At 47.0% G+C, this 25,000-nt stretch overlaps 1 protein-coding gene across 1 annotated transcript in view; it reads left to right on the top strand.

Annotated features, from left to right (window-relative positions):
• ptprga (protein tyrosine phosphatase receptor type Ga) overlaps nucleotides 1-23,391 on the top strand; it is a gene marked incomplete at its 3' end in the record, with an annotated part of 172,844 nt that extends 149,453 nt beyond the window's left edge. The window contains exons 4-5 of the mRNA XM_076989287.1: nucleotides 1,947-2,095; nucleotides 23,296-23,391. Coding sequence (XP_076845402.1) covers nucleotides 1,947-2,095; nucleotides 23,296-23,391 — 245 coding nt within the window. The remainder of the gene's footprint in view (nucleotides 1-1,946; nucleotides 2,096-23,295) is intronic.
• Nucleotides 23,392-25,000: the final 1,609 nt, after the last annotated feature.

Genomic DNA, 25,000 nt, shown 5'->3' with positions numbered 1-25,000 from the left:
CTCGTTCCTTGTTCGTCCCCAGGTCGGAGACCTTGATGGACTATTTGACTCCTCACTCTGTTTTGAACCCCACGTCCAGCCACTGGTTAAAAATGCCTTTCTTCACCTCCACCATATGGCTAGACGAGGGCCCGTGCTGTCCAGACGAGATGGCGAGCCTGCGGTTCACACATTGGTTCACGCTTCCGTCATGTCCTGACAAGCCTCCCTTCACTGGCTTCCCAAACAAAACCATCCCCTCACTTCAGTATGCTCGAAATTCGACTGCTCAAATTGTCTGACGTGTTGGAAGAAGAACCCACGTCAGCCCAATCCTGTTCACGTAGGTCTTCTGATGCAGGTTTTCTCTCCATCCCTGAGTTCAGATTGGTGTCTGTAGGGGGCAGATCTTTTAGTATCATGACCCCAAAACAGTGGAACACATTACCACAGTCTCCACGTTCTACTTTCAAATCTCAACTCAAAACATCCCTCTTCTCTCAACAATTTTATCACTATTCATAATAGTTAATAAATGTGTTAATCTCTTGTCTGTCTGTTTGAGGATGAGAAAGGCACTATATAGATTTAACTTTTTATTATTACTATTATTATTATTATTATTACTTTTATTATTGTTGTTGTTATTGTTATTATTATTCATTATTAAACAAGACCCATGCAAGTGTACAACAAAACAAGTAAGTCTGTACAGCAGTATTGACAGTAGAAGCAACATATCTGTCATCAGTCTTCTCCAGATGTGTGGAACAGTCTTCCAAACATCTGGAGTGAACCAACTCCAGCAGTCTTCACTGACTTTTTGGTGATATTTTGAAAAATAATCCATTCCCAAACGATCTGTTTCTCTTGGAGCAGAAGAAAATTCAATTTTGGCAAGTACAGAGGAATTTTATGGTTCGAATTGTCTAACTGTGCCTAGATATTTGAGTTACTCTGCCTGCCTGTCTGTCTGTCTGTTCCTTGGTATCTGTGTCCATACTCATAAAGCTCGTTGTTTGCTGACTGCACACCTGTGTTTGTTCCATGTTAAGCCATTCTGTTCTACCAGCACACCACACGACTCCTTAGCTGTTGGAGCTCTGGCATATCTCCAGAGGTTACAGCCCTGCCCGGGCACACATTTACCAAACATCTCACAGTAATATCACTCATCTGATATCTCCGGTGTCCATTTATTCATTTACACACCGACAGAAAGGCAGAAATTCTAGATTGTTAAGCCGCAGCCCCTCTGCAGGAGTTTGATCAGCGTGGCCTCAGGTGTGAACGCACGTGCTTTGATAGGGACGCTCCCATGTCGGCGGTACACAAAGCTAGGCCCCCCGTTTCCACGGAGCAGCTGCGATAAATTGGGGCAGAAATATCTTATATGAAAAGAGGTTTGAAGCAGCCAATTCTGTAGTTCAATCAGAACGGGACGGCGCTCGGCCAGAGAACTGGCCTCTTTAAGGTCGCTCGGTTTCATTAAAGCACAACACTTTGGGAACTTTGTGTGAATCCATTCTTGCATTCAAATTGGGAGCCGTGTGAGAAACGCTGAAAACGTTGGAGAGGAGTTCTGAAGGAGGTCTCTATTTGAGGCCCGGCTTCCAGGGCCCGGTGGGGACTGAGAAAAGGGGGCCACGCATGAGACTCGCCTCACTGCGCCCGATAATGAAGTGAATGAACCCTAAATGCTCCCAGAGAGCGTCCTCCAATCAACTTCTTTTGTTTCTGCCTGTGCCAAAACCTCCCTGCGTTCCTGTTTCTGAGTCCAAGCTAACTACGTCATCAGCGTGATTCTCTCTCTCGCTCCCTCTCACCCTCCCTCTTTCTCTTTTGCTCCCTTTCTTCCTCCCACTCCCTCTCATCCTCTTCCTCTCTCCTGCTCTCTTTCTATCTCCTCTATCTTTCTCTCACACACTCCTCTTTCACCTCTGCCCTTTCCCCTCTCTCCCTTGCAGTGGCCATTTTGTTGAAGGACGACTACTTTGTGCGGGGAGCAGGCTTGCCCGGGCGATTCAAGGCCGAGAAGGTGGAGTTCCACTGGGGCCAGAGCAACGGCTCGGAAGGCTCGGAGCACAGCATCAATGGCAGGAGGTTCCCCGTGGAGGTGAGGAGCATCACCATGTCCTCATGATAGCTCTTCATCCTTCATCTTCAGCAGTGAGAGGCAAAAATTACCTACCCACTGAAAGGCACTTTAAATGTTTTTGCATAACCTCTCTGACTAAATGCTATAGCCATCTTGGTACCGTTTCAGGGATTTCTAATCAGGACCATAAATCACTAACTCTTAGTTTATACTGAGTTCTAGACTTTCTAGAACAACTCTTTCTAACTCTAGAAGCAAAAGTAAGAGTTGTAGAACTCCCGTTGAACTGAATGTGGAAGCCGGACGTATCGGGTATGAGCAATCCTGGCCCTCAGGGAGGGATGGAGAATCGAGGGGTGGAGAAGGAGTGTCGATGGATGACTGCCGGCCTGGTAGCGGGGGGCGTTCCTGCATCGATTAAACAGGCACATTATGTAGAGACAGTCTCTCCCGAGGCTGACCCTGCCTGAGGGGGTGTCTCAGTCCTGATTTATCGTTATGGCACTCGGGCAGCTTTTACACACAATAAGAGCCCCTTTTAACACCCTCTTCAAACATGGCTGCCCACCAGCCAAGGCAGCGGAGTCCAAGACACCCTCCAGTCTTAAGTGCAGTGTGTGTTATTCCATTTCATTGTGCCCCCCCCACCTCCCTCCCCATTGGTTTAGTGGCTAACACAAGTGCTACTGTAGGGGCTACAGTGCCAGTTCTCACTTATTGACAATTAGATGATGTCACTGTGCCACAAATCACATTACGGAGATGCAGAATCAGTGCTAAAGTTTAATGGCATCCACTGGGAAGCCTCTGGAACACTTAACACACACTCAGACTGCGCATCCTTCCGTGATTTACAGGAAAAAAAAGATCATATCTTAGTCAGCATTGAAAGAACCTGATTAAATATTAAATATTATGTCTGTTTTCCAGTTACAAATGAGCTGTTTGCTGGACAACAAACCTTTTCAAAAGAGAAGCTCTGTTCTGGGATTTCTAATCTGTCTTTCGTCTTTGCTGAGAGAGAGAAAGAGAGAGAGAGAAAGAAAAGAGAGGAAGAGAGATTGGGGGTGGGAGAGCAGGACAAAGGGATGAAAGGGAGACACCACAGAAAGTGGAAGAAAGGGCAACGAACATAGAGAGAGAGTGAGAGAGAGAGTGGGTGAACTTGCAAGAATGCACCTTGAGTTCTGGATGGGGGGGGGGGGGGCATTTTGAAGGTGTCAGCAATGTGACGGCTTGGCGTTCACTGCAAGAGCGTCGCAGTATCCCGTCATTCGGCCAACAGGGCGGAAAGCCCGACAGACATGTCACCGGCACATAAAGACCAGTCATGTGGGGAAGTAGTAAAGATAGATATTAGTCACCGTGGGCGTGGCCCTCGTCTGTGGAGTGGGCTTGACATGATTAAGAGGATGCAGAACGCAAGAGAGGGTTCATTAAACTGAATTAATTATACTAATTAGGACTTTTGAAGAATTATTGAGCGATTCACTACTAAGATGAGTGGAGTGAAGGCAGTTGTTTTGGCATGTCTGGGTTAACCCTTCGAGTTGCTTCAGAGCAGCGTTTGATGGAGGGTTGGATTTCCAGCACCTGTTTGCTTAGTGAGGATATAATAAATCCTGCTGAAGAAAGCAATGAGGTCACTTTGTATTGTTCTTTAGTACTAGATGTGTGGCCATCGGAAGAGATGGCAGTTTCCGGAATGTTCCGGGAAGCACACCTTGGCACACACTGGGAACAACATTAATGGACTTTGTCTAGTGGCAGGACTTCATTCCCAAATTAACCCTTCTCTTCTCTGTTTAGATGTTTGACTGTTGCTTTTAAGTAATCAAACTTCTCCCCCCACCACCACTGGGGAGGAGCTTTCACAGTTTGACTGACAGGCCTGCTTTAGCCAGTGGCTGTGAAAGCCTGAAGCCTGCAATCGTGTGTCATCGTGCTTGACAGGAAGACACTCTTGTCCTTTCCCCCCCGAGCTGCTGTGCAGTCCTCCAATGCAAGGACGAAACACCCAGCCGGGCGGCGTTCTCATCCTGAGCGACGGGCGTCCCGCCTCTCACTGCTGGCTTGAGTGGGGATGATCCCCCCCCCCCAACCCCGACTCCCTCTCCACTGCGTTTTTGTTCTTTTCAGAACCGCTAGGGATTATGGGAGATGTTGCGAGAACATTCCCTTGGCTGTTGCCTTTACTCTCGCATCCAGAAACGTTTTCTCGTTTGAGCTTTCGGACTGTTAGCAGATCCGGCGTGTGGCAAACGTGATCTTTGAGAGGAGAGACGTTGACGAGAGCAAATACCGCCATCCCGAACGTGAGGAGGAGGTTTTACGAGCTGCCACCAGATGGACGGATGCTGGGTGGATGACACTGGCTGGTGGAATCAGGAGGTGGATGAAAAAATGTGGAAGGAGAGAATGAGAGGGAGAGAGACAGAGACAGAGACGTATTAGTCAGGGTTCCTCTCAAGAGCCTCACCACACATCTAAGAGCTAAAGACATGGGAGAGAGAGAGAGAAAGAGAGAGAGATGGAGAATGTCTGGATGGATGAGTGAGATGAGCTATGACAGATGTCTGTCAAGTGACACTTTAGCAGACACTCACCACTGCACAAAGTGAAACACAAAGAGAAAGGTCTAGTGAGAGACAGAGAGAGAGAGAGAGAGATAGAGATAGAGAGAGAGAGAGATAAAATACACTTCCATTCTGTATTTTTCACCCTGCTCATTAAAGCTGTGCCCTGTAAATGCCGGCATGGACCTTTTTAACACAGTCAACAATAGGACAGCCCTATATTGCCAGAGTATTGTATGACAACTGCTCATAGATACTGTTAACACTGGCATGACTATTTTATTCCATAATCCACCTGCCAAGGCTGCATCTCTTTCCTGGGTGCACGCAGTCCCACTCAGTCTCCGCCCTGCCTCATGAATAAACATGAGGAAGGCCGGCCCACATACGCTTGTCTGCCACAAAATGCCATTCTCATATTCCTTCGTCGCCTGTATGAAAGATTTATGCTTCACAAGGCTTCCCATTCAGTAATTGTTCTCTAATAAAGCCCTGAATGGTGTGATTAAGTGCAGGCCTGCTGAGCCCTGTCCCGCTGCTTTAGCTGTAAACGCCTGGTTAATATGCGTAATACATCGTGTTGGGTGCCCTGTGTGCTGCGCACAGCCACGCCATCAGTACCTAACCCAAAGCTCCACACCCTACCCCATATATGCGCACACACACACACACACACACACACACACACACACACACACACACACACACACACACACACACACACACACACACACACACACACACACAGTGGTCTCTAAGCAAACGTTCATATGCAAAGACTCATACACAAACTGCAAAGGCTCAATGACTTCATGTCTAACAATGAATTCCATAGTAGGTTAGTGCTAGTTCTCTTTAGAGCAATTCAGGCACTGAAAACAACTCTGTCCTCTTGTGAGGGGTCTATAGATCCGTGACCCCTGCAGTCTCTGTCTGTGGATGAACTGAGCTGACAGCTCTGGGTCAAAGCCAGTACAACACCTGTACAAAAGCACTGTGTTAGACTTATTGGGCTGTTGTGATCCTGTCACGCAGTTATACATAATGACAGAGTAATTACCTGACTGTCAGTCTTCCAGCGCTGTAAACAGCATTACAGGCACCACCGACAATTAATTTGTGTTCTACCTTAAAACGTTAGTCAGGCTGTTCTTTAGCAGGGACATATTTTTCCACTTGATCTGACAGTTCATCCAAGTTGTTTTGGAGGCAGTCGAGCAATTTTCTAGAGTTTACAACAGCGTTTACTTCATTACTGTATTTTCTGATGGATCAGCAGAATCTACAACTGTCTCTTTAATGCATAACATGGAAGCGTCCGAGAGCTGGGAGCCAAGACCACACTGGGAGACAGTGAAGCTTCCGTCCGATTGGGGCTTAAAGGTGGAGGGACACTTGGCTCATTTTAAGGTGGGATGTCTCTTTGACTTCCTCTTATCTCTAGCCCAGCTCACAGGCAGAAAGCTGGAGTGGATAGGGAAGTGTGGGGATGGGGTCATAAGGATTGTGGGATATGGAGTTTAGGTGGTAAGCATCCCATTTAATATCATAGCGGACACTTCTTTCATCTCTCTGAGTACAGAGATAAGCACTAGAGAGAGGAAGAGAGAAAGGGAGGCAGAGAAAGAGAGAGCATGAGAGAGTGAGTGCACAAGAGGGGGAGAGATGGAGAGAGAAAGAAAGTGATTGAGGGAGCGAGAGAGAGAGGGAGGCTTGCCAAGGACTTTATTCACCTGCTCCGATAAGAGGAGCACAAAGTAAATTAACACACGTGATGGAGAAAATAGGAGCACACACACACACACACACACACACACACACACACACACACACACACACACACACACACACACACACACACACACACAAATGCAGAGAGACAGACATGCAGCCTGCCATGAGGATGAGAGATAAGAGATGGCATTGATGAATTGAACTTTATTTCCCATCAGCCGTTGCTGCCACTACAACAGAAGGCGCATCCCATAATATTACCCGATGCAGAGATAGCCTGAGTAGCGGGAAGGTGACGGCCATCACGCGGCATAAAAGGAGCAGGAAACGCACATGAAAAACACACGTGGCCCATCGATATGCCTCCACACTGCACGTGCCCACGCGCCGTCTCCCACGGGCTGGCGGAAATAACGCCCTTCCCATCAATAGCTCGGACGGCAGCGTCTGGAGTAGTGCCACGGTGTATCTGGAGTAGTGCCACGGTGTATCTGGAGTAGTTCCACGGTGTATCTGGAGTAGTTCCACGGTGTATCTGGAGTAGTGCCACGGTGTATCTGGAGTAGTGCCACGGTGTATCTGGAGTAGTTCCACGGTGTATCTGGAGTAGTTCCACGGTGTATCTGGAGTAGTTCCACGGTGTATCTGGAGTAGTGCCACGGTGTATCTGGAGTAGTTCCACGGTGTATCTGGAGTAGTTCCACGGTGTATCTGGAGTAGTTCCACGGTGTATCTGGAGTAGTTCCACGGTGTATCTGGAGTAGTGCCACGGTGTATCTGGAGTAGTGCCACGGTGTATCTGGAGTAGTTCCACGGTGTATCTGGAGTAGTGCCACGGTGTATCTGGAGTAGTTCCACGGTGTATCTGGAGTAGTTCCACGGTGTATCTGGAGTAGTTCCACGGTGCTCGGCGTTCCAGAGGGATAAAGGACAGAGTGAAGTCTGTGACTCACTGCTGAGCCTCTGCAATTTTCCAGGCTCACAATATTCCGGTGAACCAAAGCAAGCCGGCGTGCGCTTATCCGCTCTGGTGTTGGTGGCGAGCGCAGAGGGTTCTTATGGGATGCACAGTCAGGCCTGGTTTTTTGTGTTAGCATTACGGTTTTCTTGCTCCTAAGTACCCAGTTCTGCCCCCTGGCAAAGTGGACCCTGCCCCAGTAACCACCAACAGGGTGTGACAATATCAGTCCTAGATTCATGATACATAAGAAATCATTTCTTGAAGTAAGCTTCATGTTCTGCTAATATAGAAACGTAAATCATATGGCCAAATTGAGTTTTGGCTGCTCCCACTGTTAACAGGTGTGTGAAATCAAGAGCACAGCCATGCGTGCTCTGAGGAAGAGACCTGAAGAAGAGACCTGAAGAAGAGACATGAAGAAGAGACCTGAAGAAGAGACATGAGGAAGAGACCTGAAGAAGAGACATGAGGAAGAGACATGAGGAAGAGACCTGAAGAAGAGACATGAGGAAGAGACCTGAAGAAGAGACCTGAAGAAGAGACATGAGGAAGAGACCTGAAGAAGAGACCTGAAGAAGAGACATGAGGAAGAGACCTGAAGAAGAGACATGAGGAAGAGACCTGAAGAAGAGACATGAGGAAGAGACATGAGGAAGAGACCTGAAGAAGAGACATGAGGAAGAGACCTGAAGAAGAGACATGAGGAAGAGACATGAGGAAGAGACATGAGGAAGAGACCTGAAGAAGAGACATGAGGAAGAGACCTGAAGAAGAGACCTGAAGAAGAGACATGAGGAAGAGACCTGAAGAAGAGACATGAGGAAGAGACCTGAAGAAGAGACATGAGGAAGAGACGAGCTCAGTGGCTTTTAGATGTGGAGCCATCAAGTCAGTTCCTGAAACGTCTGCTCTGCTGGACATGCCCCGGTCAACTGTGAGCGCTATTAATGTGAAACAGAAGAACCGAGGAGCCACAACGGCTCAGCTGCTAAATGCTAGCGGGGCCACAGAGCGCTGAAGTTCACATGTAAAAACGGCCTCGTCTGTAGCGTAACTACAGAGTTCCAAGCAGCAAACATCAGCACAGAACTGGGAGGAAATGGGGCTGCACACGAGTCTAAGATCACCGCTCGTGATCGTCGTCTGGAGTGGCGTAAAGCGCAGCGTCGTTGGACTCTGGAGCAGTGGGAAACGTGTGTTGGATATGATGGCCGAACGAAGGCTTGACAGGAGAACACTTTTACCAGGACACCTAGGGCCGGGCCTGTGGTGTAGGACTGCTAATATTCAGGGCTGTTCTTCAGAGTTTGGGCGCTTTCGTTTCAGACAGGTAGACCTCAGCGAGAGGTAGACCTATTATTGCCTCAGCATGCAAAGACATTTTAAACAATTATTATGCTGTGAAGCCCGCATCAGACGTTTAGGAGAAGACCCTTTCCTGTTTGAGCAGGGCTGTGTCCCAGTGCACGAGCCGAGCTCCGTAAAGACAGGGTTTGACAACAAAGGCTTCGCACCTGTATGTTCACTTGAGTAGATGACTCGAAAAAGGCGAGTGGAAGTAGGCAGAATAAAATTCTCACAAAAGAAAAAAATGACCTTCATTGCCACTCCTGATATTGATACGCGTGTGTTTTGCAGTGTACTTATCTTTACTTATCAGTAACAAAAAGGAAAGCTGACATACACATTTGAGTGGGGCTTTTTTTTCTCCACACCATCATCATTTTCATATTTACCACCTGACAGCTAAATGACATGTAGTGCACTGCAGCAGAAGAGATCCCCAGCCAGAGTTCCTCCTCGCCTCTCAATGTAATGCAGTCACTCTGCATACCCACAAAATTAGTGGATGCTTTCTTCCTTTTCAAGGGCCTTAATGCTCAGCACAGACATGTGTGCTCATGAATAATATTCATTAACCTTATTAACATTCGTTTTTAGGTATGGTGATTGGGAAATAACGCCCTTCCCATCAATAGCTCGGACGGCAGCGTCTGGAGTAGTGCCACGGTGTATCTGGAGTAGTGCCACGGTGTATCTGGAGTAGTTCCACGGTGTATCTGGAGTAGTTCCACGGTGTATCTGGAGTAGTGCCACGGTGTATCTGGAGTAGTGCCACGGTGTATCTGGAGTAGTTCCACGGTGTATCTGGAGTAGTTCCACGGTGTATCTGGAGTAGTTCCACGGTGTATCTGGAGTAGTTCCACGGTGTATCTGGAGTAGTTCCACGGTGTATCTGGAGTAGTTCCACGGTGTATCTGGAGTAGTGCCACGGTGTATCTGGAGTAGTTCCACGGTGTATCTGGAGTAGTTCCACGGTGTATCTGGAGTAGTTCCACGGTGTATCTGGAGTAGTGCCACGGTGTATCTGGAGTAGTTCCACGGTGTATCTGGAGTAGTGCCACGGTGTATCTGGAGTAGTTCCACGGTGTATCTGGAGTAGTTCCACGGTGTATCTGGAGTAGTTCCACGGTGCTCGGCGTTCCAGAGGGATAAAGGACAGAGTGAAGTCTGTGACTCACTGCTGAGCCTCTGCAATTTTCCAGGCTCACAATATTCCGGTGAACCAAAGCAAGCCGGCGTGCGCTTATCCGCTCTGGTGTTGGTGGCGAGCGCAGAGGGTTCTTATGGGATGCACAGTCAGGCCTGGTTTTTTGTGTTAGCATTACGGTTTTCTTGCTCCTAAGTACCCAGTTCTGCCCCCTGGCAAAGTGGACCCTGCCCCAGTAACCACCAACAGGGTGTGACAATATCAGTCCTAGATTCATGATACATAAGAAATCATTTCTTGAAGTAAGCTTCATGTTCTGCTAATATAGAAACGTAAATCATATGGCCAAATTGAGTTTTGGCTGCTCCCACTGTTAACAGGTGTGTGAAATCAAGAGCACAGCCATGCGTGCTCTGAGGAAGAGACCTGAAGAAGAGACATGAAGAAGAGACCTGAAGAAGAGACATGAGGAAGAGACCTGAAGAAGAGACATGAGGAAGAGACCTGAAGAAGAGACATGAGGAAGAGACATGAGGAAGAGACCTGAAGAAGAGACATGAGGAAGAGACCTGAAGAAGAGACCTGAAGAAGAGACATGAGGAAGAGACCTGAAGAAGAGACCTGAAGAAGAGACATGAGGAAGAGACCTGAAGAAGAGACATGAGGAAGAGACCTGAAGAAGAGACATGAGGAAGAGACATGAGGAAGAGACCTGAAGAAGAGACATGAGGAAGAGACCTGAAGAAGAGACATGAGGAAGAGACATGAGGAAGAGACCTGAAGAAGAGACATGAGGAAGAGACATGAGGAAGAGACCTGAAGAAGAGACCTGAAGAAGAGACATGAGGAAGAGACCTGAAGAAGAGACATGAGGAAGAGACCTGAAGAAGAGACATGAGGAAGAGACGAGCTCAGTGGCTTTTAGATGTGGAGCCATCAAGTCAGTTCCTGAAACGTCTGCTCTGCTGGACATGCCCCGGTCAACTGTGAGCGCTATTAATGTGAAACAGAAGAACCGAGGAGCCACAACGGCTCAGCTGCTAAATGCTAGCGGGGCCACAGAGCGCTGAAGTTCACATGTAAAAACGGCCTCGTCTGTAGCGTAACTACAGAGTTCCAAGCAGCAAACATCAGCACAGAACTGGGAGGAAATGGGGCTGCACACGAGTCTAAGATCACCGCTCGTGATCGTCGTCTGGAGTGGCGTAAAGCGCAGCGTCGTTGGACTCTGGAGCAGTGGGAAACGTGTGTTGGATATGATGGCCGAACGAAGGCTTGACAGGAGAACACTTTTACCAGGACACCTAGGGCCGGGCCTGTGGTGTAGGACTGCTAATATTCAGGGCTGTTCTTCAGAGTTTGGGCGCTTTCGTTTCAGACAGGTAGACCTCAGCGAGAGGTAGACCTGTTATTGCCTCAGCATGCAAAGACATTTTAAACAATTATTATGCTGTGAAGCCCGCATCAGACGTTTAGGAGAAGACCCTTTCCTGTTTGAGCAGGGCTGTGTCCCAGTGCACGAGCCGAGCTCCGTAAAGACAGGGTTTGACAACAAAGGCTTCGCACCTGTATGTTCACTTGAGTAGATGACTCGAAAAAGGCGAGTGGAAGTAGGCAGAATAAAATTCTCACAAAAGAAAAAAATGACCTTCATTGCCACTCCTGATATTGATACGCGTGTGTTTTGCAGTGTACTTATCTTTACTTATCAGTAACAAAAAGGAAAGCTGACATACACATTTGAGTGGGGCTTTTTTTTCTCCACACCATCATCATTTTCATATTTACCACCTGACAGCTAAATGACATGTAGTGCACTGCAGCAGAAGAGATCCCCAGCCAGAGTTCCTCCTCGCCTCTCAATGTAATGCAGTCACTCTGCATACCCACAAAATTAGTGGATGCTTTCTTCCTTTTCAAGGGCCTTAATGCTCAGCACAGACATGTGTGCTCATGAATAATATTCATTAACCTTATTAACATTCGTTTTTAGGTATGGTGATTGGCTGATGAACATCCATTTGGTTAGTGTTTAAAGGAGAGGCTTCTTGAGTCCAGAGACCTTCCTGGACATCAGTGGTCAGTAGGGCAGAAGTCTGCAGGTCAGGGGTATTTCCCTGCGAAAAAGCATGCCCCATGTCGGCAGTATTTCTGATCACATTAGTTGGAGCCTGGAGCTGTTGGTGATATTTCTGTGCATTACTTGTTAGTCTGTTAGTCTGCCCTGGGAGAATCCTTGACATAGATATGACTACTGAAGATGTGTATATATATATATATATATATGCAGCAGGAAAACTGGCACATACACACACACACAAACACAAAATGTGGGCTTTGACCACTCATGCCCGTATATTGAAACTGGGAAATTTGGTCTGATTCTAACTAGGCACAGTCAAAAGAGCACAGTCACTTACATACTATGTAACAGTTTAAAATTTGAAGAGGGAGGATTAATTTCACGATACAGACACGCGCACACACACGCACACACACCTCCAACACTGCTTGAATTCTTCAGCTACAATCAGTTAGAACAATGTTAATGGAATGTAATGCCATACTGTAAATTTCAAATGCAGGCTTTTAGCTGAAGGCCTGGAAGAATGATTGAAAAACCAATTAGCACTCTGGCTTCAAATAGAGAGGTGCTCTGCGGGTTTCTCTCAGTCCATCCGACCACTCTCTCTCTCTCCTTCTATCTCTCTGTGTCTTTCTGTCTCCCTCCCTCTGCCTGTAGGTCTTTATAACTCTCTCTCTCTTTCGCTCTCTCGCTCTCTCTCCTCTTTCTATCTCTCTTCCACTGCTACATTCTATTAAACCTTCAGAGGTAACTGATGACTGCCATGTCTGCACAGTCATCATTTATTTAATTCATTTCTCTTTCTTATTTATTACTGGCTGTATTGGAGTCAAGGGGAATGCAGCTGCTAACATAATGTTAGATTTCCGAGCCTGTCCGTCTGTGGCACTGAAAAGCGTGATGCGTTCTCTAAGACCCGCACGCTAGCTAGAGGGCGCGTGGACGTCGGCGCAGTTCTGTGCTGCTTGGCTGCTGTTTTTAATCATCTTGTTTTTAATAATCCCTGCACAGATAGCTGTGTGACTTCCTCTGTTTTCCCATGTTTTCATGAGAGAACAAATAGCTGCAGAACGGAAGAGGAGTGGACGTGAACAGGAGTGCGCATGAACAGGAGTGCGCGTGAACAGGAGTGCGCGTGAACAGGAGTGCGCGTGTGAACAGGAGTGCGCGTGTGAACAGGAGTGCGCGTGTGAACAGGAGTGCGCGCGTGAACAGGAGTGCGCGCGTGAACAGGAGTGCGCGTGAACAGGAGTGCGCGTGAACAGGAGTGTGCAAAGCTCAAACATATTCTAGTGTGTCTTTGTTGATGTTTCATCTGTAGAGTAAGAATGTGTAAAGGAGATTTTCTCTCTCTCTCTCTCTCTCTCTCTCTCTCTCTCTCTCTCTCTCATTCTTGTATCTCTCCATTCCCGACTCGAGGGGCAGAAGAGACGGAGACAGCTGTTGGATGTTTAAGGGAATCATGTGGTTCAGCTTTAGCGTTTGTGTGATTTCAGCACATTCCACGTCTGACTCCGTGTTACCTCACTGATTGGCCAGTGTCCCATCACGTTCTTCCCGGAATAATCCGCCTCTGTAATGGAGCGGGCGAGTTATCAGACACTGGAAGGAGGCCTATAACGAGGCTCAGCTAGAACGTTGAGAGACGCAGGGGTTTATGGGACGGCGTCCTGGTGACGCTGAGCAGGGGACCTTATGAGTCAATGCACATTTTTATGAGAAGGCACTTTTGTTTTGTTTTCTGATTTTTACTGCTACCATGTTTCCAATAAAACATCCTCTGTCTGTCCATCTGTAATCTATTTCCCCCCCATCCCTCCATCCTGATTTCATCCTGTGTTTTCTGTAACACTGGGGATTTTTGCTGTTTTTCACCATGTTTCTGGTTCTTAATGGATGTGCCATTCCACTGTATGTCATACTGTTTATCTAGGTCATGGACTCTTAGCAAGCCAGATTGTGTTCATGAATATTTAACCTTTTCTTTGAAACAATGTACCACACCACATCACACAATGCATAGCCCTGTGTCCCATAATGCATTGCACTGTGTGCCCTGGATGGACTGACTCATCATTGACCAGGTTTCAACCTGCTGTGCATCATGTCTTATGCAATGGTTCTGTATGTTTTCACCATCTGTTTGCATGATCATGTGTGTTACAAGCAAAGTTTTATGTTTTTTATTAACTGGATTTCATAAAATGTTTCCCCACAGTGCATTCCAGTAAACTGCTCTGATGGTTTTCGTACTTCAAAATCTTTGTCTGTTCTTTTCTTCATCTTTTCTCTACTGTTTTCAGTCATTTACAGATCTCCTTTGATGTGTCAAAGGATGTGTGTGTGTGTGTGGGAGGGGGGGTGTAAGTGTAGGGTGTGTTTGGTCATGTGATTTCTCACTTCTCAGAATGTACATCATTCAACATCTTTGACCCATTTATATCTTGGGGTGTGTGTGTGTGTGTGTGTGTGTTTGTGTGGATGTGTATGCATGCATCAAACAGCAGATGAACAACTAAGACATGTGTCATGTACACACACGCACATACACACACACACACACACACGCGCACACACACAGCCGGTCAGCACATCCTCAATGCTCATGTTGCACTGACACTGTGCAAAAGGATATAAAGAGCGTTTTATCTCTCTGCCCTTGTGAATGTCAGGGATTTTCTGTGTTGATAGTGTGTGTTGTGCGCATGCGTGCGTACATGCATGTGTGTGTGTGTGTGTGTGTGTGTGTGTGTGTGTGTGTGTGTGTGTGTGTGTGTGTGTGCGTGTGTGTGCGTGCTTGCGTGCGTGTGTGTGTATGAGTGTGTGTGTATTCTCACTAGTGGACCAGGAGAGATGTCAATAAGGAAAAAATTCAATTTGTTGCAAGTGTTGCAAGCATGTTGCATGCTGGAGTCCACCCTTGGCAGTACCTGTCCTGTTTCCTTGTCCCAGGCAAGAGAGAAACTGTGTCCTCCCTTCTGTCTCCTCCAATCACGCGCGTGCAGAGAGGCTGCTTGAGATTCAGAGAATGCACACTGCTATTACCATTTATATTACAGGTGTCAGAGGTCACGCGCATGCCTTCTGAACTTTACCCTCTTAAATTTGGCAATAAGCTCTGCGAAACATTTTCAAATGTACTTCATGCTGTGCTTTGCTCTAGTTTGCTGTATTGTACTTGTGCTGTAGTGTGTGTGTGTGTGTGTGTGTGTGTGTGTGTGTGTGTGTGTGTGTGTGTGTGTGTTGAGGTAGTCTGTAGAAGGGCTGCAGTAAATTCCCCCTTTCCTAAAACATTATCATAAAGCTGCTTCTTATGAATATTTAAATAAAATGTAAAATATGTAAAAAGGATTCAGGAGCGAGACACTGGCCTCTTCTCTGCTGGCGAATCAGACAGCTCGAACTGGGAATGTCCCGGTCCACAGACGTGTTTCACTTGTACGACTCAGGCTGTATAATTTCAATGGCATGTCAAGGGCAAGATGATTGTGTGATATCTGGGTACAGATATGTTTGGGGAACCAGGTGCCATCCTAGACCTGATTATAGAACAGTGTGGTACAGACTTAGACCTGACTCAGAGGTCATAGAGGAAGATGTCATGTGAGGAAGACTACTGGATTAAATATGCTTTGGACACATTCATTCAGTGTGGTTAAATCTGAAGTAGATCTCTGACGCTCCCAGAAACATGGGGCTAGTTGGGGCGTGTGCGTGGGGGTGAGAGGGCTGAGGCTACAAAGACTGATGGGAAATCTTTAGAAAGTGCTCCCCTGAGCCTATAATCATTGATTCTCTCTCTTTCTGTCGTTCTCTCTCTCTCTCTGTCTGTCTGTCTCTCTCTCTCTGTCTCTCTCTCTCCTCTCCCTTGCCCCCATGCTAACAGCTGTTGTTTTAAAGGGATAAAGTGCAAAAATCAATATATGTGTCCTGTCACTCAAATTAAACACTATGAGAAATGGTGTGTGGGTGTGTGTGTGTGTGTGTGCGCATGCATATGTGAGGCTCTACTTGTTTGCATGTCTGTGAATTTTCGGGCATTTATATTTATAATAATGATCTATTAACATGTCACCCAGCTGCCTGAATGATTAATTGCATGTGTGCATTACTTTGAAAATTCTTTTTTTTTTCATTCTGTTTCAATGCTTCTACTATTGATCGTATATGAAAGAGAGGTGTGTGTGGGTGTGTGTGTGCTTTTGCATGTGTTTGTGAGTGTGTGAAAGCTGTTCAGAATCACGATCTACCCTCTCCTCTGACCTTGACACCACTAATACATTAATAGCACCATTAGATGAACGCTATTGGTCTCTGTTAGTCTTGTATTAGCATATGAGCTGCAGCAGTCTCCTGGTATGCGGTTTAAATGGTCCCAGTCCCTGCATAATTAACATATGAGTGGGGAACTGATTAGAATGGTACACAGCCCGCAAAACAAATGGAGTGGGCCCCGCTCACTCAGCCAGAGCTCTAAGCCCACCAAGTAATAATTACCTTTCGCTTTCACTTTCCGCCCAAATATCACAGATCATGTGGGCGGAGCCTGCTGAGGGGACCCCTCCCTGCCATTTGAGAGGGTCATCGAGGGACTCAGGCTTCCTAAATACTTTGTGGATGTGAATTTTTTTTTTTTTATTGTGACGACCTGGAGGAAATCAAGTTCGCTGCTGGCATGGTTTCCAGCTACTCATAAATATTTATTTCCAAAAAAGGCTAGACCTTGTTTTTGTTTGTCTTCACTGATAAAAGATAAGGAGGGGGGCTGTAAGAAAAATGGGATAAAATAATTTAGCTAAATTGATAATGACAAAACGACCTAAAGCACATACCGTGGTGCGTATGCTGACTCAAGGTAGAAGGTAGGGGCCTAAATGAAGCCGTCAGGTGAGGCAGCTTCTCTTAATCATGACACGGCGTCTCCTGTGGCTGTGTTTCTGCATCTGCCCCAAAGAGGCAAACGTCAGGTGAAGAACAACCACCCACACCGCTGCTGCCTCTCAACTGGTTAGAACTAAAGGGCCATGTTTTCATGCTGTCAGGAGGTGTTTATGGGTTTTGTTCTGGGTTGGAACTTTCTGAGGGAGTTTGGTCTTTTAAAGTACAGAGGACGGTAATTTAAAAGACCGGCGACGCCATCTGCCCCAGAAGTGCAGTCCGCGGGCCAGACGGACACGAGCTGCCATTACGTCACGAGGAATCCGAGCTGTGGCCGGCGTGACCTTGACCTGGTCACGAGGTGTCTCCGCAGGTGCCGTCCTTGACCTGGTCACGAGGTGTCTTCGCAGGTGCCGTCCTTGACCTGGTCACGAGGTGTCTCCGCAGGTGCCGTCCTTGACCTGGTCACGAGGTGTCTCCGCAGGTGCCATCCGCACGCATGCGATCACCTTGAACGTTCGTCCGTACCAGTGAGAAGAGTTGCTTCTGCACTGAATAGAATCGGCTGTGTTCTTATCAAGCTAAGGCTTGTGTTGTCTTTAGACCTTGTTGGCTGTGTGTTTGGACTTGAGATGTCATTGCTTTCATCACACTGAAGTTGATGATCTCGGATCAGCTGTGCATAGAGCACAGTGTATAACATCCATGTGTACTGTGAGATAGAGAAGACCTCAGGTCAGTGAGTCCAGGGCTGGACTCCAGTGTACATGTGTTGTAAGGGAACCTTTCTGCAGTGCATGTAATACTGCCCTCTGCTGCCAGAGTCTAAAACGTGTGTGTAAATAAAATGTGACAGAATTTGACTTGCTTCCTTGGATGAATTCCATTTAACTCTTACTAAGATTATTAATCGCACAGAGGAAGAAAGCAAAGCAGCAGGTTTATTTGTCCTTTATGTTTTCTGTTGTTATACAGCGGCTTTAAATTGGATATCTAGCCGCCAACCATCTGACCCTCGGCATCCGACATGTACTAGGAGGAAGACGAGCAGTTATGGCTAGATGATGACAATGCTGCAGTGAGCGGTTGAACCGTACTGAGCACTTCCATCAAGACGGCTGGATAATGGCCTCGCTCTGGATAGAATGTCGGAGCCCACGTGGAGAAAGCCGGCACGTCGTTACGAACTTCTGTTATGGATGTTCTGTTCTGAAAGCCGTCTGTATGTCTCTGTGCTGTATGGAGAATTACACCTGATGACGGCTGGTGTCTACCTGATGACGCTCTGTGAAGAGCATGAGATGTTGCGGTTCCTATGATGCGAGTGGGCTGAGACCTATGAGAGACTGTGACAGTTTGGCGTAGGATCTGTTTCTTCTGCTGCGTGTAATTACAAACGTTTATTCTTGGTAGAATCATCCTCGTTCCAGCGTTATTCCGTATGCCGGAGCTTTCCTCCTGCTCGTGTTATCCGTAATGTAATTACCGATCTAAAAATGAATTAAAGTAGGCAAGTGGATCCTTAGTGGATAGCTATATGTTTGAACAGTGGGTTTGAAGAGAGAGCGTTCGAAGCCGTGAGGATGTGTTGTGTGTGTTTATCCTTTAAAGCATGGATCCCAGACCATCGCAAATGTTTGCCAAAGTGCCTTACACAGCTTTAGAGTAGTGTGGTGTGCGTGCGTGTGTGTGTGTGTGTGTGTGTGTGTGTGTGTGTGTGTGTGTGTGTGTGTGTGTGTGTGTGTGTGTGTGTGTGTGTGTGTGTGTGTGTGTGTGTGTGTGAGAAACGAAACTCTTTTACCTAGTCCCACTTAAGTATGTGTGTGTTTGCATATCCAGATAACAAGAAGTATATGTAACCAATACATGTAACAAGTTGACTCCAGAGGGTGTGTGTGATCTGTATGTTTTAAAAAGCATGGGAGAAACACCTCCACAACTTTTAAAACCTGTGAATGACCTTTATTTAAAATGACCTTTATTTAACACACACACACACACACACACACACACACACACACACACACACACAGTGAGAGAGTGAGCTGAAAGAAACCCTCTTGTCTTCTTGAAAGCTCTGTGTGTGTTTGTGCAGGATTTTGTTGGCCAGTGAGTGAGAACAAGCTGTTCACTACTCCATGTGTTCACATGAGAATGTCAACACCTCACCATCTCGTACAGCTTTGTGTGTGTGTGTGTGTGTGTGTGTGTGTGTGTGTGTGTGTGTGTGTGTGTGTGTGTGTGTGTGTGTGTGTCTTTCTCAAGCTGAATTAAACCCAGCCATGTCCAAACTGAATGCAGGTTTGTGTTCTAATTTTGAGGACTTCCATGGGGAGGACTGATTACGAAGCTTTTAGTCACATACATATTAGAGGACATAGATGTGGAATAGGGATGAGGAATGGGGACGAGGACGTGGAATAGGGACGTGGAATAGGGACAAGGAGGTGGACTAGGGATGGGGACGTGGAATAGGGACGGGAATAGGGATGGGGACGTGGAATAGGGACAAGGAGGTGGACTAGGGATGGGGACGTGGAATAGGGACGGGAATAGGGATGGGGACGTGGAATAGGGACGGGAATAGGGATGGGGACGTGGAACAGGGACAAAGATGAGGAATAGTGATGAGGATGTGGTGATGGTTCCTGTACTTTTCTCTTCTATTGCACTATTGTGCTTTCTTTACTATGACTAACACCTGTACAACACAGCTTGATTTGTATTCCGCACCCAGACAAACTGTACGTGAATACGTGTGTGTGTGTGTGTGTGTGTGTGTGTGTGTCAGGGTCAGAGGGTAACAAACACCCATACACCCACACACATTCTATCTTTAGCTCTGTTTTTCTCTCCCTCTCTCTCTCCCTCTCTCTTATGGACATCACGTCATCATCTGTCACTTTTCTTCTTGCCTGAATGCAAACAGACTTTTAATACACCCATACCGAAAGGTTAAGATATGGACGACCCAAACATTGTGTGTGTGTGTGTGTGTGTGTGTGTGTGTGTGTGTGTGTGTGTGTGTGTGTGTGTGTGTGTGTGTGTGTGTGTGTGTGTGTGTGTGTGTATTGCTGCCATTAATCATGGTCTCTGAGATGGCGATAGTGTAAGGAGAGCTGCTGGGCTGTAGTGTGTCCACTGGTGAACCTCGTGTGTGTTCTGCTGCCGGTTCCACCGGGCTGTGGAGGAGCCGCCGTCTGAGACGGATCAAAGCCGGCCGGGCCGAGCTCGCCGTGTGGATTACACAGCTGGGAAAACGCAACTGGTACAGTATTGACAGCGCTGATGTGAGGAAGGAAACAGACTCGGCTCTGTGAGATTGGACTTTCACTGGCAGGACTACAGAATTTTTATAAGAATGCACACAAGCACACAGAGCCAGTGTGTGCATCATTGTGTACATCAGATGCTCTGTGCTGGTGTCTTTCTTTCTCCGAAAAACAAAGAATTTGATTGTCTTTGTGTGTGTGTGTGTGTGTGTGTGTGTGTGTGTGTGTGTGTGTGTGTGTGTGTGTGTGTGTGTGTGTGTGTGTGTGTGTGTGTGTGTGTGTTTATGGGCTGGTGGTTTTGGTTATGTTCTGAGGATCGTGTCTTCCTGCTACATTATGGGAGGTGAAGGTGCTCTGTCTTGGTTATAGAGCCAGGAAATGGAACACAGGGTACACATGTTATCCACGTATAAAGGTGTGTGTGCGTGTGTGTGTGTGTGTGTGTATGAGAGAGAGAATGAGAGAGCGGACAGAGAAAGACAGAGAGAGAGAGAAAGTGGATGTGGATACTACAGTAAACTTGGTAGTAGCAATACATACATTTCAATATATCTCCATGACAACTGGAGCCTCACTGGTTGCATCAGGAAAGGACAGTGTTATAAAGGGGAGGACAGTGTTATAAAGGAGAGGACAGTGTTATAAAGGGGAAGACAGTGTTATAAAGGAGAGGACAGTGTTATAAAGGGGAAGACAGTGTTATAAAGGAGAGGACAGTGTTATAAAGGGGAGGACAGTGTTATAAAGGAAAGGACAGTGTTATAAAGGGGAGGACAGTGTTATAAAGGGGAGGACAGTGTTATAAAGGAGAGGACAGTGTTATAAAGGGGAGGACAGTGTTATAAAGGGGAGGACAGTGTTATAAAGGAGAGGACAGTGTTATAAAGGGGAGGACAGTGTTTTAAAGGGGAGGACAGTGTTTTAAAGGGGAGGACGGTGTTATAAAGGAGAGGACAGTGTTATAAAGGGGAGGACAGTGTTATAAAGGAGAGGACAGTGTTATAAAGGGGAGAGGACAGTGTTATAAAGGAGAGGACAGTGTTATAAAGGGGAGGACAGTGTTATAAAGGGGAGGACAGTGTTATAAAGGAGAGGGCAGTGTTTTAAAGGGGAGGACAGTGTTATAAAGGAGAGGACAGTGTTATAAAGGAGAGGACAGTGTTATAAAGGGGAGGACAGTGTTATAAAGGAGAGGACAGTGTTATAAAGGGGAGGACAGTGTTATAAAGGGGAAGACAGTGTTATAAAGGAGAGGACAGTGTTATAAAGGAGAGGGCAGTGTTTTAAAGGGGAGGACAGTGTTATAAAGGAGAGGGCAGTGTTATAAAGGAGAGGACAGTGTTATAAAGGAGAGGACAGTGTTATAAAGGGGAGGACAGTGTTATAAAGGGGAGGACAGTGTTATAAAGGAGAGGGCAGTGTTTTAAAGGGGAGGACAGTGTTATAAAGGAGAGGACAGTGTTATAAAGGAGAGGACAGTGTTATAAAGGGGAGGACAGTGTTATAAAGGGGAAGACAGTGTTATAAAGGAGAGGGCAGTGTTTTAAAGGGGAGGACAGTGTTATAAAGGAGAGGACAGTGTTATAAAGGAGAGGACAGTGTTATAAAGGGGAGGGCAGTGTTTTAAAGGGGAGGACAGTGTTATAAAGGAGAGGACAGTGTTATAAAGGGGAGGACAGTGTTATAAAGGAGAGGACAGTGTTATAAAGGGGAGGACAGTGTTATAAAGGAGAGGACAGTGTTATAAAGGGGAGGACAGTGTTATAAAGGGGAGGACAGTGTTATAAAGGGGAGGACAGTGTTATAAAGGGAGAGGACAGTGTTATAAAGGAGAGGACAGTGTTATAAAGGAGAGGACAGTGTTATAAAGGGGAGGACAGTGTTATAAAGGAGAGGACAGTGTTATAAAGGGGAGGACAGTGTTATAAAGGAGAGGACAGTGTTATAAAGGGGAGGACAGTGTTATAAAGGAGAGGACAGTGTTATAAAGGAGAGGACAGTGTTATAAAGGGGAGGGCCTCTCTCTCCTAACAGTCACTCCTAACAGTGCTAGTCTCCAGTCTCTCCTAACAGTATTACAGTGGAGTCGTCCTTACGGGCCTTGGACGGGTATCTCCTAACAGTGCTGAGCTCCCAGCTGATGGACTGTCAACTCTCCACCCCCCAGTGTTTCTCTTACTCGCTCTCTGAGATGCCCAGCAGAGTCCTTGGCCCTTTCTAACACCACGGTGCCGATCCGTCTCTGCCAAGTCTGCCCGGAACAAGATTGTTGCTGTCTTTTTCTGTCCTTTTTAATATGTTGGACCTTGTGACATTGCCGTTGAGAGAAGAGAGCAAAGGGTGTGTCTGGCAGTGTGGGCGGGTCTGGCAGTGTGGGCGGATCTGGCAGTGTGGGCGGGTCTGGCAGTGTGGGCGGATCTGGCAGTGTGGGTGTGTCTGGCAGTGTGGGCGGGTCTGGCAGTGTGGGCTGCCTGGCAGTGGAGACAAGCCTAGCTGTGTGGGCGGGGCTGGCTGTGTGGGCGGACCTGTCTGCGTGGGCGTGGCTGGCTGCATGGGTGGGCCCTGCCTCAGCCTCCTGCCTCCTAACACTTACTGTGGTCTCTGGCCTGTCCGCTCCAGTACACATATCTGAGTAACAGAGTGTGTGCTGGTCTAGAGGAGAGCACACACTGATCTAGTGGACCTCCTTGTTTTCACAGCTGATGAAACTGAAATTGTCAGGCGTGTCAGCCGGTTGGTGTCTGGTAGTTTTTCCTGACCTGCAGGGGGTGCTGCAGAGCAACAGAATGTGCAAACAAAGGACTTCTGAATTTCCACTGAGTTTGGTGTATGTTAAGATTTAAACATCTACATGGAAAGACAAAAACATACTTTGGATATGAACTGATTTCACCTCCTTGAGCTCCTGATAGTTTGTTTCTGTGGAAACCTTCCTTACTACATGGCCAGGTGATTTTCATTTTGCTACAGTAGTAATGCAGTTACTCCCTGCAATACTTTGTATATAAAATAAGAAAAATGTGTGTAATGTTTCCTGCCCTTCCTTACAGATGAAATATTTGCCTGCTTAATGCTAATGTGATTCTCTCTCTCTCTCTCTCTCTCTCTCTCTCTCTCTCTCTCTCTCTCTCTCTCTCACTCTCTCTCTCTCTCTCTCTCTCTCTCTCTCTCTCTCTCTCTCTCTCTCTGTCTCTCTGTCTCTCTGTCTTGTGGCTCCCAGATGCAGATCTACATGTATAACTCAGATGACTTTGACAGCCTTAACGCAGCCATCAAGGAGAAGCGGGTTATCTCTGCCATGGCGGTTTTCTTTCAGGTGAGAGCTCTCCTCTTCTGCATGTTCTGATTGAAAATGCACCAAAGGTGTGGGCGGGAGGTGATTAGGAGGAGGATAAATATGTTTTGTCATTGTGTAGTGGCAGGATCTAAATTTCAATTTCTGTCACTGTGTCATTAACCTCAGCAGAAACACAAATGTAGCCACACACACGCACGCACACACACACACACACACACACACACACACACACACACACACACACACACACACACATAAAACTCACTTTTCTCTCTCTATTGTCTCTTTGTCCTTGTCCCTGTAATCTTTGAAGAGACTCACTTAGAGGTACTCTACAACACAGAGTAATAATAAGCCCTCACATTTCAAAACCTCCAAATAATGTGTGTGTGTGTGTGTATGTGTGTGTGTGTGTGCGCGTGTGTGTGCGTGCGTGCGTGTGTGTGTGTGTGTGTGCGCGTGTGTGTGCGTGTGTGTGCGTGTGCGTGCGTGTGTGTGTGTGTGTGTGTGTGTGTGTGTGTGTGTGTGTGTGTGTGTGTGCGCTCACATTTGTGTGTGCATGCACACGTATTTGTGTGTGTGTACCTGTGCGTGCATGTGTGTGGTTGGGAATGCACTGTTTTGTGCTTGTGTGTGTGCTCACACATATTTGTGTGTGTGTGTGTGTGTGTGTGTGTGTGTACATGATGTGTTTGTGTGTGTATGTGCTTTTCACATTCCTGTTTCATGCAGCTTTAGATGCTGTCAGCACAGCCTGTGGTAACCCAGAGCAAGAATTCAGATGTGTCATTAGACACTTCAGAAAAACAATGCCAGTTTTAACAATGCATCTGCAGAGAGAGGGGGGGGGCAAGTTCAGAGGTGGGGGGACATGTCACATGGGGTGGGGCAGTTTACGAGGAAGAAAGAGATGACGCTTTAGATAGGAAGCTCTGACTGTCTTCCTATCTGTGTGTGTGTGTGTGTGTGTGTGTGTGTGTGTGTGTGTGTGTGTGTGTGTGTGTGTGTGTGTGTGTGTGTGTGTGTGTGTGTGTGTGTGTGTGTGAGTGAGTTATAAATGCAATCAGACATAGAATGTCAGATGTCCTGTGCCAAATCTTTAGAGCCTCCCATAGGTCTCAGCCCACTATCTTCATACTAGAAACCACAACATCTCAAGCCCTTCACAGGTGGTCATCAGGTAGACACATGTCATCTGTGTTCCACACCCCCACATGGCTCTTCAGTGAGGTCTGGCATCCCAGCACCACCCTCTTCCACGCTCACCTCTAATTCCCACCACACCACTGTACCAGTGAGCCCACACAGGCCTCCTGCAGGAGCAGTGCCACCGTGTCCATCTGGACCCTCCACATTACACAACGACATGACACAACAACCCACTCACCTGCCCAGAAACACACATCACCTCAATCATTCCACCTTCTCTTAGTGTTTCCCCAGCTGCTCTGTGCTCTCCTCGTCCACAGCCCCTCACTATCCCTCTCAGCTACTTCTGATAGCTGCTTCACAGCTGCCCTTAGTTTATGGCCTCTAAAACCAAGGTACACAAGCAGAGATGTGGCAGACTACAAATCCCATAACACCCGTCTGTAGCGGTCTTATGTGCGCCTGCTTCCCGCATTCA

The sequence above is a fragment of the Brachyhypopomus gauderio genome, unplaced genomic scaffold, assembly GCF_052324685.1.
Source record: "Brachyhypopomus gauderio isolate BG-103 unplaced genomic scaffold, BGAUD_0.2 sc66, whole genome shotgun sequence".
NCBI lineage: Eukaryota > Metazoa > Chordata > Actinopteri > Gymnotiformes > Hypopomidae > Brachyhypopomus > Brachyhypopomus gauderio.
The sequence above is the reverse complement of the archived record's forward strand: the minus strand, read 5'-3'. Positions and strand labels throughout refer to the sequence as shown.